This window comes from Pagrus pagrus (assembly GCF_965226575.1).
Source record: "Pagrus pagrus genome assembly, chromosome: 11".
In the NCBI taxonomy this organism is placed as follows: domain Eukaryota; kingdom Metazoa; phylum Chordata; class Actinopteri; order Spariformes; family Sparidae; genus Pagrus; species Pagrus pagrus.
The window spans coordinates 24,585,235-24,598,936 of NC_140195.1; the positions used below are offsets into that span (position 1 = coordinate 24,585,235).

Consider the following 13,702-nt stretch of genomic DNA (forward strand, 5'->3'; position numbering starts at 1 on the left):
GACATCACTTTCACCACGCCTGTTAATGAGTGATCATCATTAAATAATATGAAAAGTGATCTCACCTTTGGTTTTGACAAGAAAAAACACAAAACTGCAGTTAAGTATCCCAAAAGTTTTAATAGAGCATTTATTTCCCAAAACAAGGAAATACTGGTTCAGACAAAATATTTGGTGAGCAGGTAAAATATGCAGGTAGTACAAGCTTATAAAGGTGTATTTTTCCATTTGATAAAATGGGGCTCTGGACAATAAATAGAATCTTCTGGGGGTCGACAGTGAATAATGGCAGTTGGTCTTGAATAAATTCATCAACATCAAACCAAACTTGAACTAATCTGTTAAAATGTTGGCTGCATGATTTTAAAACCTCACTCCATTTGTTTTAAATAAGATTTAATTCTCAACTTTAACCAATATAGCTTTATTTCTATAATTCTGTCTTCCATAAATAAATTATTTCTCTCTGTATCAAAAAGAGAATTCAAATATAAAGAACAATGGCTCATTGTGTTGTATGCTCTGAATGTACACACACGTACAGCACAATGAAATTACATCAAAGACAAGCTATGTAGCAAGTCAGGAATTATTTCATCTCCACAAATATACACAGCCTCACTTTGCCCCTCGTGGGTTGATTGAAATACGCATTTTAAAAACAGCAACATTAAATTAAATCGGGTTTGATAATACACATACATATGTACACAAAGTGTGCCTTTATAATATACAAGTGTCTTTGTAAAAGATTAAAATGTAAAAAGCTATTGTATAAAAGATGGCAGTGATCCATTCATACGTCTTCTGCGTCTCATATAAATATGTCAAATCTCTTTTCTGACAATTTGATTCCTTGGCAGTAGCATTATACAAAATAGAGGGGAATTCTCTTACATTTGATCCAGACACACACAGCTTCAACACATCCACGTGGAGTAAGCAGATACCTCGATACAGCCCTGAACAGGGAATCAACGCTTACTGACTGCAGCAACATGGGACCTAAAGGGAACTTCATTCACATCTGGAGGTCCGCGTCCATGACAATGACACGAAGGCAAACGCCACTGCTCTGTGCGTCAGACACTAGTGGTTTGGTAACATACTTCAGTCCATGACTGTGTGCTGCCACAGCAACCTCTCCAGACCACAGTGTGAATACAGATTCGAATGGCAGCAGGACTCAGCCCACCTGCTGCTTTAAGACCAAAGAGAAATGCATAGTGGCTGGCTGTGGGTGCACACAGGGCTCACTGTCGCCCTCTACAGGTAGTTGGAGGCCACAAAGCCTTGACTGTGGCTGACTCGGCTCTGGTGGATCATGGCGCGGTCGTAGGCCACCTGGACAGACTTGCGGATGCTAGACTTGCGACCCTCCATTATGCGCAGCTTGTCCCCCGTGTCATCTACACCCAAGGGTGTCACCTTGTCACGTGGGAGCCACTGCCTACATCAACAAAGATACAGATTTAGACTGTTAGAGGCTTTAAAGATGGTGATGACCACTTTTACTGCTTGTTGCCTGATTTGGACCTAAAAAACATACACACATACATATATACACAGTATATATTTGTGTTTATACATAAAACTACATATAAAACTATCTTCATTTTTTGTATAAATGTATAAACACACACACCCACACACACATATATACATCTGCATTTTTTGTTTGTTCAAATTTATAGGCAAAAATAACTTTCAAGTAGTTATAATCCTCCACCCAGCTGCTCCACGTTGGTCTGTAGAATTACATTTAAGCATGTCTGTCTGACCCTCACCATGTCCGCTTGTTGTCAAAGAAGAGCACCAGGTAGAGCCTCTCATTGGTGTCCTCCTGCCTCTGCTCCCCCAGACGGAGGACGTCTTTGGGTGGGACAGGGATGGGCACCCCATTGTGCAGCAGGCCCTCTTCGGGCATTTCTGGGTCGATGATCTGGAATGAGCGATCAGTCAGTCTAACAGGGTATTCACGTCTGTTTCTAGCACTCAAACAAGTATTCCATGGTCCAGCAGACCTCTTGAATAATGCTTTTTTTCCTTCCTAGATTTGGTCAATATCATCAAAATCACTTATTTAAGTGCTTCTCCACCTGTCGACAGCTCAATTAGAATAAGGCATTACCAGAGCAGGATAGGAGGGATATCCTCGACACTTGGCCCACACCAGTTCTAGAGGTTCCAGCTCTGTCTCATCCTCAGACACTTGGCTGACGTGGCCTGCAAAACAGCAGCAGATGTCATCACCATTTAATGCATAAGAAGGAAATGACCAGGACATCCATACATACATATTCCCACTAAGATCGGAGAATTATACTTTGTGACACAAAATTCCATTTGGAAACATTTCTGAGCATGAGAGAGGGAAAAGAGGATGTCACACAGAGGAAAAAATATAATTTAAATTCAGATGACCATAACACAAAAAACATACCAGTGTAATCTGAGTCTCCATTGACTATCTCCAGGAAGGGAACTTTGGAAAGAGCTGGTTTCCCAAGGCTTCGTTTGGGTGGCGAGCTGCTGTAAGACAGCACATTGTATTGTCAATGTGTTGTCAATCATTACAATAACCAAACAGCCACTGACAACAGATACACTATGTCTTACATTTCTTTGTGGAGGACTGGACAAGGACTGTACTCTGAGTCGGACCCGCCGTCTTTGTGCTTTATGAAGCCATTGGTCAGTCCTGAAAGCAAATGAGAGAAATCTCAGAGGAGCTGCTGCAGACAAAAACAAGACCAGGAGCAAAACTGGACAAAAAGAAAGGATATCTAGGCACACATATCTCTAGTCCCAATGAAAAAAACGCAACAGTACAGTGGTGAGAGGACAGCACACATTAATCAGTGATAAGAGTGGGTGCAGGGGTGGAATTGGGCAATATTTGTTTTGTTGATCTGAGGTAGCAGAAAACAAGTTCCTATGCAAGCTTGTTTCCTCAGAAGGAGGGCTCAGAATATCTGACTGCTATACAAAATTAAAGCTGCAATATGTATTAATTTTAGTAAGACCTGGCGTCCACATGCATGGACATCACATTTTGGGTTTTCTATACCATAATACTTAATTCTACTTAACGTGTGACATGCAAGGTGTTCCTGTGCTTGCAAGCGGATCGCAACTGGTACACAGCCTTTCACAAATAGGTGTGAACATGTTCCTACAGAAAAAAAGGGCATTCCTAGTTTGAAGTAGTAGTAGTAGAAATAACTGTGATGTTCAAAACATGTTCAAAAACACGTTCTTATGTGTTATGAATAAATGTAAAAGCAGTCAGAAAAAAACACTGCTGTGTTCTGGTTGGAAATTACACAATGGTGACTTTATTGCGTTCTATGGAAATTCAGGCTGAGTGTCCCCGTATGTGGACATAATTTTTCTCAAAAACTACATCATGTCAAAAGATGATGCTTAGTTCTTATACTTATCAGGTCCCAATAAGCCCAAATAGCAAAGAGAAATTAAAAATGCATACCAAAAAAGAGCTCAGGTCTTAGGAGGTTAAAACATTCAGAAATCCACTTAAACAGAATGTGAAGAAATAACAGTTTTGACATTATGACTAAGATTTCTATGTATTGCGTTGCAGAGACATCTACTGAAGTTAGCATGCTAACCAGCTAGCCTTGGCCCTGAAAACCTCTTTCTCCAAGTGGTGCAAAGCTCCTGTGCTAGCAGTATAAAGGCCAGCACAACACTCCCCCAGTAGTCCAGCTAGCTGCACGATTAACTGAACTAACAAGCTAACTGTAGCTACAGTCATGGATGTATTAACAGAATACAGTTAGCAGCAGTTAGCAGTTACTCCGACGATATGCTGCCCTTATTTTTTGGGAATATGAATTCAAAAAGGTGGCGATTTTTTTTTTTTTTACATAGTGCACCTTTAAGTCTGACATTGTAAAATAAGTAATTAGCATTAGCTAGCTAACCTGAAGTGATAAAGAAGATAATAAAAATGGAAAAAGACTGCTCTGAACAAGTGTGTTCTGAAGACAAGAATGGAGATAAATTTAACTGTAACATCTATAACTGCACTCTAACATGTCATACATCCCGTTGCATTTTGTTGCTGTCTGCCATTGTCATCATTGTCAGTCAGCAAACTTTAATGAGCATCATATGTGATCACATCCTAGTGAATGTCTTCAGAGAGAGAAATGTGTCAGATGTCAGTAACTGAGTAAAGCTTCTCACCACTTTCCAGTGTATGATTTGGTGTCTTCTCCAGCTCATTATCTGACATGTCTCGAATGGGGTTGCATTTTTCATTGAGTGCGGGGGGTCCTGGGCTTTTCTGGGGGGTCTTAGATGGAGTGGAGAAGGGTGTAGAGGATGGGGTACTGGCTGCGGAGTTGGGTGCTGTTGGGGTGCTGCTTGTACTGTCATCCTGCAGCCCCTTTCCATTCAGCAGCGGACCGTCTCTCTCTCTTAACAGCTTAGTTACGTTTTTTGCCTTCTTGAACAACACCGAGGTTCGTCGTCCGACTCCCCCGGTGGTTGGCCGTGGGGGGGCGCTGAGCTCTGGCAGGCCGTTGGCCACCACCTGTCCTTCACTGTGCAAAATGGGAGGCGGTGACACCGGCCGCTCCTGTGCTTTAGTGCAATTAATGTTCCCTGTGGCGCTGTCTGAGAGGTCATCTTCCAGCTTTAGGCGTTTGCAGGGCCAGCTGGGGGACTTGGGCTCCCCTGTGATTGGCCGGAGGGTGGGTGGCTCCAGAGGTGCGTCCCCTTGTCGTGGAGGAGGAGCCGGCCCTGTAGGTTCCAGTGTTGGGGGCGATGTGGATTTAAGGTCTTCTGGAAGATGAGAGGAGAAAAATTAATTCAATTCCACTCTGCGTTTCTTTGCAATGAATGCCCATTTAGTATGTAGTGTGATGTGGCGGTGTAGTATTCACACTGGAAAATGGTGTCACTTCATCATGATTTCATTCAGTCTAACCACAGCCCAGAGAGAGTTGAGGTATTCTGTAGATATGGAGGACCTTATCAAGACGAGTGAGTATATAACTTTGCTCTCACAACTGTACACCAGCAACATGGTAACATGGCAGTTATGATTCAACTGACACAAATCACAGTGTTCTGCTGCTCTCCTCTACGGTACCAAGAGACTTTTTGACTGGACTAGCCTGTAGTCAGAAGTGGGATGATATGGCATGACTGTACGTGGCCAATGGAGAGTGGTGAGTCCATGAGAGTGATGTATAAAAGAGGTGCAGACATAGAGTGCACTGGGAGAGAGGAGTTGTGAGGCAGCCATGGCTAACGAGACTCTGTGGGCCCCTACTTACTAGACTGGAGACAGTGGGGTGGTTGGGGTTGGTGCGTGGGGGGGACCCTGGCTCAATTACCTGAGGACAATGTTCCGTTAGCTCATGTTCACAACTGGTCTCATTGAATAAAAGAGGCTTTTAAAGGTTCATGCATTGGCAATTTCATACTGTTGAAACATCACTGCTTTTCATCACCCACCTTTGTCCAAAGACAAAAGCCCGTTGTCTGCCTTGGCGTCTTTGTCGTCATCTTCCTCGTCATCTTCATCCTCGTCCTCATCATCTTCTTTCAGATGTCCATTGTGAAGGCTGTTGCGGGGGTGCTGGCCCTGCCTGTAGCGGATGTTGTTGATCTCGCGACGAAGCAGGCGGATGCGTCGAGTTCGGGCGCCGCTGCATCGCATGGAGGTGACAAAGTCGAGCTTTTCTAACAGCTCCTTCAGCTGTTCGTCCACCGTCATATGAAGCCGGTTGTCTGGATCCAGCACACTGTCAACTGGACACAACAGGAAGGAGTCAGGAGAAGAGTGAAGATAGCATGCATGTTCCACGAAGTGACAACAAGTATTATAATTGAGGCTGATTCGCTAACCAACGACACATTCGCAAAAGGTGAGTCACATCAGTACTCAACAATACCAAACTTACAAGAAGAAATCAGATTCCCAACACTGACTTGACAACTGTACCAGTATTAATATTATTAATTCTATATATATTTATATTATAAAATTACTGGATATAGACAACACTGCTGTGGAACTTCATTTATCAGTTCACCATAGCTAGGTAAACCGTTAACAGACACTGTATAGTGTCATTACTTAACACAGTTACAACAGAAACAACTTCATTGACACAAAAACAGACCCTGTGAGAAATCTGTCCAAGATAACCCAGTTATTGCCCAACAGATGAAAATGTCAGACTCTACCCTTACTCCACTACACAAATGCACAACAACCTGAAATCAACACATGTACAAAAATAAGACATGCATCAGTGCCTTATATTGGCGGCAATGGTGCTAACATGAATGTTGCCCACAGGAACAGAAATGTGACTCATTTTAACTCCTCTCATTCAAAACTGAATAGAGAACATGTGCCCATTGAGTATTTTATATACTGATACCGATTCCAGGACTGAGGTAAACAATGCCCACTCAGCAGTATTTAATTGAGAAATGCATTACCTATTAACAAACAGCCATTAGACACATTTTTGGAGCAGGGGCATTTGGTTCTCAGCTAGAAATAAAAATAAAAAGTGGAAATAGTATTATTTCTATTTAGGTACTGTTAGCAAACTCACACTTTAATTCATGTACAGTTTATAATAGGGTCAGTCCATGCCAACTCACCTAGGGTCTCCCAGTTCATGTCATGGATGCTGACATCTATTAAATTCATGGAATGGTAAAATCCTATAGCTGTACTCCAAATACTTTTTAAGTTATGAATTGTTGAAGCTCGGAGAGTTTGAAATTGTGATATAATATGTATGTGTTGAGTTTAATTACTAAGATGAATATATTTCTTTAATATCTACAGATGATAAAAACACTGAATGTGACATTACAGTCAGTGAAAAGTGTGAAAAAAATCACAAAACAAAACAAGGAATCACAAAAATGCTGAAATATATTTTAGAGGGCCAGACTTCAAAAATCCACAATTAAAAAAGTATTTGGAGTACAGCTATAGGATTTTGCAAGGTCTCATGAATCAAATGGAAGTTTCAACATTAACTTTTTCGAGAAAATCCATGACGTGAACTGGGAAAAGTTCTGGGTGATTTTGGGTGAGTCAGCGTGGAATGACCCAATAGCACATCATGCTAATCACATCTGAATCTGAACTAACTTGTAATCCTATCGATTCAACCTTGAGCTGCATTGTATTGATGTAAATATTTCTTAATTGCACTTGATCATAGACCATGTATCACAAAGTATTTAATCATACTAGAGGGATACATACTGACCCCTTTCCAAAGTACAACAGATGTGTTTTTTCTCCTTTCCTGCGGCGTACCACCACTGTGACTTACCATCCTCCCAGGTGCAGCTGTAGAAGTCTCGTTTCTGTGGTGACTCTGGGAGGAGCATGCCAGTGTCCAGGTCCAAGCCGGTGTTGGTGGCTTGTCGTTGGGCATGGCGCAGTACGGCTCCTCCTAGGTCTCGAAGACGCAGTGCTGCCCGGTGGAAGACTGTTTCCTTGGCATTGTAGAGGAGGCAGTTAGACACCATCAGGTTGAAGTCGGCCTCGAGGTCAGCCACTGAGCGGTAGGCATGACCCTCCAGCTTAGTGAGCATAGTGGAAAAGTCCATGGGCTGGCTGATGAACTCCAGGTAATCTGGGACCTGAGGACGAGACAGAATGATAGAAGTTAATGAGGAGAATGGACAACGTAGGCAACTAAAATCCACCTCAGCAGAAGCGTAAAGAAGTGGACAGGTGGAAAAAGTTAGTCAAGGTTAATTGCTGAGCAGTTTTAATGACTTTATGTCTAACGTTCAAGAGAGCTGTGAGGTGGGAGGGGTGCACTGATTCCAGAAATATTTACTATTTGTTTTTCCCACTGACAAAAATACTTCTACAGCTCCCAGTTAAATGAGCATTAGAGAATATTAAGAACTGGGTTATTTGATAATAAATTCAAAAAGGACAAGTTTGAGTGCATAAACACTTCAGGGGAGAGTTAAGTTCCAAAGGTGCATTTCAGCAACATAAATAAATACATACATTCTGCCACGTGGCCTATTAACAGTGGGAAGGATCTAAAGATTACACTGTTGATCAAAGTGATTTCCAGTTTGCAGCTCAAATCCGTTCACATTTAATTTAAGGATTCAGCATCAATGAAGTCTGTTGTATCTTTAGTTAATTCATGCTTTTGACTGCCTTTTTTCCATACAAACAGAGGCCACGGACAAAGTTAAAATCATTTGAATTGGTGTTAAGAACATAAACCTGCAGGGTCTTTACATTATCTGGCAGAGCCCTGTGTTTCTTTGTTCAGTAACAGTGGGCATGTCACTTAATGAATCCTTGAAATGGGATAAAGAATGGAGAGAAACACTCCTCCTCTCTATTCAAATGCACCAGGTCTCCATGTTGTAACAGTGAAATCACCTCCTTAATGTTGACTGGCTGTGCAAAAATCTGGGCTGTGTCCTTTTCCTGTAGCTGCTCCAGAGTGGAGCGGAGCAGCACCAACATTGGAGTCAACTGCATCTCCAGAGCGGCCTGGTGAACTTTGACCTGTAGTTAACAGAGGATATGCATGTGATGTCAGCATACATGGAAACTGCAACCATAAAGAATTCAGACACAAGTTTTTACAGACTGTGAACGGCTAAAAAGACGAGAAGCAATGTGAAGCCCATACATGTGACAGGCTGTGTTTTGTAAACCAACAAAAGACAATGGTTTGCTATATGAAATGTGATAACATCAAAATATTCCTAAAAAGATTTCCACTGGCTGTTCACTACATCATATGTATAATTGTCAATTGTGATGGCTTTTGTTTTATTCTCGGTAAAGAAGCTCTAGCCATTCACAGCAGCCACCTGCTGGCTTGTTTTGGCACTCAGTTGGTTTAAGGGGACAGTACCACATGAAAAAGACAAGTCAATTTATGACAGGCAAAGAAAAGGGAGCTTTTAGCCTTTGTTTGGATTGAACCGCTTAGAGAGATGACAGGAGATGGGGGGGAGCGAGAGCGAGAGAAAGAGAGGATGACAGGAAAGGTCCACAGGTTGGAATAGAACCCAGGCTGCTGCTGAGGACTCAGCCTCCAAACATGGGCCGCATGCTCTACGAGGTGAGGTACCAGGGCGCCCAACACTTAAAGTTTTAAATGCTTGTTATTTATGCACTTTAGATCTTCAACATTTCAGAGACTAATCCATGTATATTACCTGTTCTCGTTTGAGTTTCTCCCTCTTGCGGATGAGCTCCACCAACAGCCGGGCTTTTTCAAGGTCATGCCGCAGCTTCTGCCAGTATCTCAGTGCTTCTCTTGCAGCAGAAACCTTCTCATCCACCTCAGGCTACAAATTTACAACAAATGTTCTTATGTTCATTGAATTAACATTGTAGAAGACATGTATGTCAATGTAATTATCTGAGTACAAATATAGTCACAGAGCATCAAAAGTTTAGTTCTGTGTCCTGCCCTGACCTGTTCAGTAGTCCTTTGGGATTGGATGGTACAGTGCAAACGCCGGACCAGCGGCACACCGTTCCTCGACTGACGCTTCAATAACCAGTAATTGTGCAGCCTCTGCATGAACTGGTTTTTCCTCTGGAAAATGATTCCTTTGCAGATGATATTCAGCCTGTACAACAAAAAAATAATTGCAGGTTGGTACAATCAACATGAATGACATCAGCTCAGGCACCTCTGCCATAGAACAGTTTCTCATAAATTTACACTCATGCTTATTTAAGGTAGCTATCAAATCCAAAAATCTCCACCAAAACGGTGCTTTTAAAATGGATTTGCTTGATGTTTTGTGCTTCTCTAGATGTGTTATAAATTTGCTGAAAAACATCCTGGCCAAAATAAAGAAATAAACATAGTTTTTTATTTTTAATATTTGTTGAACAACAACAAAAGCACAGCATTTCAGTTAATTCAAAAAAGGAAAATCTAACCTGCTTGTGGGGATTTGAGGCACTATCACTTGTGCTGGTGACTCTGGGCTCTTCTTCCCTTTCTTTTTATCTGTCTTGGCATCATCTTCAGACTTTCTGCCTTTTTTCGGTGTTATAGGACCCTCTGTGTAAGCACTCCGTCCTCTACTCGCCCTCCCTCTGCTACCCACCACCCTTCCTTCACTCTCCTCATCTGAGCCGGTCTCTTGTCCTGGTGGCGAATGGGCCTCACAAAACGCTGTTTTCTTAACAGAGAACGTGGTCCCGTTCACGTTTGTTTCTCGCACAGGATCGATCTTCATAAACAAGCCAGCACGCTGGGCACACGTGACATGAAACGCCGTGTAACAGTTGGCCTTGTGGCACTGAATTGATGCACCACGGCCTTTTTGCTTACACAGGTAGCAGGTCAGTTTCCAGCGTGCTGGGGGAATGTTATTGACCCCTTCCACTGGTTCTAGAAACACTGTGTTGGCAAAGCAGACTTCAGGGATCCAGATGGCACAGACCACATGTGCCCAGCGTCCATCACTTGTCTGCTTGAAGGCGCCGCCCCGGTTCGGACATAGAACACAGTCAACAGGTTTCTGAGGGGACTGGAGGCAGCAGCGGCACAGCCACTGGCCCTCGGGGATGTAGGGCACTCCGTAACACTCCTGGTGCACAGCCAGGTTGCAGGAGTCGCAGAAGAGGATGACGTTGCTGTTGAGGCACTCATCATCCAGGCACACGCAGCAGAAGGCATCGTCGTCAATAGTGCTCTGAGAGGGCGCCCGACTGCGGGCTTCCTGGTACGCCTCCTCCTCTAGCCGGTCCACCAGCAGCTCAAAAGTGTCTGGTGAGACAGCTGAGTATCCCTCTGATGTTCGGCCAGCATTTACCATCTCCAGCCAGGCAGTGTCCTCTTCGTCCATGTCATATTCTGCCTCAGCTTCCTGCTCCTCAGCTGAGCGTTCAATGTAACGGTAATATGCCGTAGGCAGAGGAGGTGCCTCGACTGGTGTGAAGGTTTCTAGGACGTGAAACTTAGGTTCAGGGAGGGTCATGTGGTGATTGTGTGATGCATTCACCTTTTCAGGTGTTTGCAGATGCGAATTGGGGCAGTGGTTCTTGGAAGGTGGTGGCGATTTGACTGGAGGACATTTTGAGTCTTTCCTGCGACCTCTAGGTGTAACAGGTTTGCGGACTGTTTGGGCACTGCTGGTAGGAGATGACGACTGCTCACTGTTCTCCTTGTTGCTGTTACACTCACTAATGTCCTGAGCCATCATCTCGTCATCGGTGATGACCTCCAAGGGCTCCAGAATAGAGATGCGGTGAAGCCTGCCATCCAGCTCCACCTCCACCACCTTCTGGGCCTGTGCGTATGTCAGGGTTTCTCTGCTTGGAGAGGCTTTGAGGCTGTAAGGGGATGGGGAACGTTGGCGGGCACCCCCACGCCCGCCAACTGTCCCATTGGACTTCTTGACATCAGCTCCACCTCCTGCAGCCACCTGGCCTTTTCGACGTGGCTTCCTCATAGGCCACCAATCACACGTTCCCTCCTGTGGGTTTAAAAAATATAATATTAATAATAATAATAATAATAATACTACAACTGTGCTATCAGACTTTAATAAATATAGTATATACAATATATTCTTGTACTTTATACAAAAACATTGTGGATAGTATTAAAAATAAGCATTTGATGGTGCTACAGTAGAATATGAAAATGTTTTGCCATTTTTCCACCTTTGAAGGATAGCACTCTATAATGTTATATTCAAAAAAAGACAATGCCCAAGTTAAAATGTTTTGCTGTGTTATCTTAAGGAATTGTCCGGTTAGTAACTTATTCGTATCCAGCCAGATTTACTGTGACAGCTTAATTTCCCAATGAGATCATAATATAATTTTTACAGGACAAAACAAAATCTCATGCCATTGCTGTAACAATGGCATGGAAATAAGACTTAAAGATGCTTAACATGATTTGACAATCTTGACATATAGAGCCATTCAAAAAATCTCTGTCGTGAGTTGTATTTTACTGCAGTGTTTAGGCAGGACTATGGTCAGCATCACCTGTGGTGTAAAACATTCCTTCACACACATCAACTCGCGTAACTCTTATTCACTCAATCAGTACAGGGAAAGACAAATGTACTGACAGCTGTCAATCTGAAGGTTAGATTTAATTGTCAAAATACACACGGCCAGTAAAGAAAAATAATCTGTAATTAGATTCTTCTCGACTTTATCTCATAAAACGTTGGCAACTACTATCAGGGCAGCCCACAACAGAAGGGCTCGTCCAATCAGCTTTCAGGGTGGTTTGACTGATCCACCCCAGAACCAATCAGCTTTAAGAGTACCGCGGTCTCAACTGCTCGGTGTCCTTATTTCGAGAGTAAAATGTCAGCCATATTTACAGTTTTCAAATTATGTTAAATGCTCTCCTACGGCTTAATGTTAGAAGCAGGTTTGAAAAATCGAAGCAGTGCTTCATATGCTCAAGTTGGGATGTGAAAGGCTCTCTGACATAAAGGTGCGGAGACAAGTAAGGCAGTTGAAGATACCAGCTAACAGCTAGCCAACCTGCTAACTTTAACAAATGGGCAGTACCAACGTTAGCAGGCTTGATATTTTTTAACGTTGACAAGGCGCTAAACAAGTTAAACTGTTTCTAGCTAAAATGGAGTTAAAAGTTATGAGCCACTTTATAATAAAGAAACAGTAGATAGCAAACTTCCACCTTACCTATTATGGCAATTGAGTGACACAGGTAGCTCGACAGCCGGCGGTCTAAAGCCGCTTCTACAGTAATGGTTGCCTAGCCAGCCGCCTTACTTGCTGTAGTCCTGGAGCTAATAGCTACCGTTAGCCAGCTACAGTTTGCTGGCACAGCCGGTATATTTCGCCAATTTATAACGCTTCCGTTTCTCCACAACGCGGCGTTTGGGAGGCAAGAAGTCAATCCCAAAGGTTTACTGAGAATACAAGTGGTAAACTTGCATTAATAATCTGTGAAACAGCTTATTGTCGACCCAATTTTGTGAGAAGGAGAAATTGTAGCCTCCTTCGGCTAGCTGGCTAGCTATTTGGGTCTAGAGTATGTGCTAAATCGAAATGAGCCAAAGTGAAAACACAAGACTTCCGGATACATTTTTCAAAATAAAGTCCTTGTTGGAGTCAATGTTTAAACAGCTAAAAAAATATTACATTTAACGTGAGACGTAACCCTAACCCTAAATTAGATCAAGTTTTATCCCCTGCTAACACGTCGGTTTCACATTTTTTAATTGCAGTACAGTACAGTCATTGGCAGAGTGCTTTAACATTAGTTATATTTGCACTGAAATGTGGCAAAACGTAGGTAAACACTGGCAGCACTATGGAGGGAGGCCTAGCAATTCGGTGGGCTACAAAATGCAGATATTAGTTCCCACACCTTTTATTTACAGATTTATATTTTGTAATTGACTTGATGCACCAGGTTTCAATCTATTATTACTTTACATATTATATTTATTGCTTTTAAGTAGTATTTTAATATTATCTTACTTTTTCCTGCTAGAAAACGCTATTTTCTTTGGATGTTTGATCGTCTTGCATCCCTCCATAGTGCATGTGATGTTCAATGTTTTGAGTTATTTAACTTGTTTTGAAATCGTGTATTTGTCAACTTAAATTTGGTTTCTTGTCACTTTAGACACACTTAGACAAATAATTTTAAAACGATGTTTTGCTTTTTCCTCAGTC

General features: G+C 42.5%; 1 protein-coding gene across 3 annotated transcripts; it reads right to left on the reverse strand.

Annotated features, from left to right (window-relative positions):
* Positions 1-100: 100 nt before the first annotated feature.
* Positions 101-13,043, reverse strand: brpf3b (bromodomain and PHD finger containing, 3b). 3 transcript variants are annotated; one of them, XM_084365909.1, is made up of 13 exons: positions 12,701-13,043; positions 9,959-11,502; positions 9,483-9,639; positions 9,220-9,351; positions 8,429-8,557; positions 7,344-7,656; positions 5,491-5,787; positions 4,213-4,809; positions 2,620-2,701; positions 2,444-2,532; positions 2,132-2,226; positions 1,788-1,942; positions 101-1,450 (listed from the first exon to the last, which is right to left on the reverse strand). In XM_084365909.1, the coding sequence occupies exons 2-13, from the start codon at positions 11,476-11,478 to the stop codon at positions 1,267-1,269; spliced, it is 3,750 nt and encodes a 1,249-aa protein (XP_084222035.1). In that variant the 5' UTR covers positions 11,479-11,502; positions 12,701-13,043; the 3' UTR covers positions 101-1,266. The 3 variants fall into 3 exon arrangements, with proteins under 3 accessions (XP_084222035.1, XP_084222036.1, XP_084222034.1); XM_084365910.1 differs by having other exon boundaries at positions 2,444-2,529; positions 4,213-4,812; XM_084365908.1 differs by having other exon boundaries at positions 4,213-4,812.
* Positions 13,044-13,702: the final 659 nt, after the last annotated feature.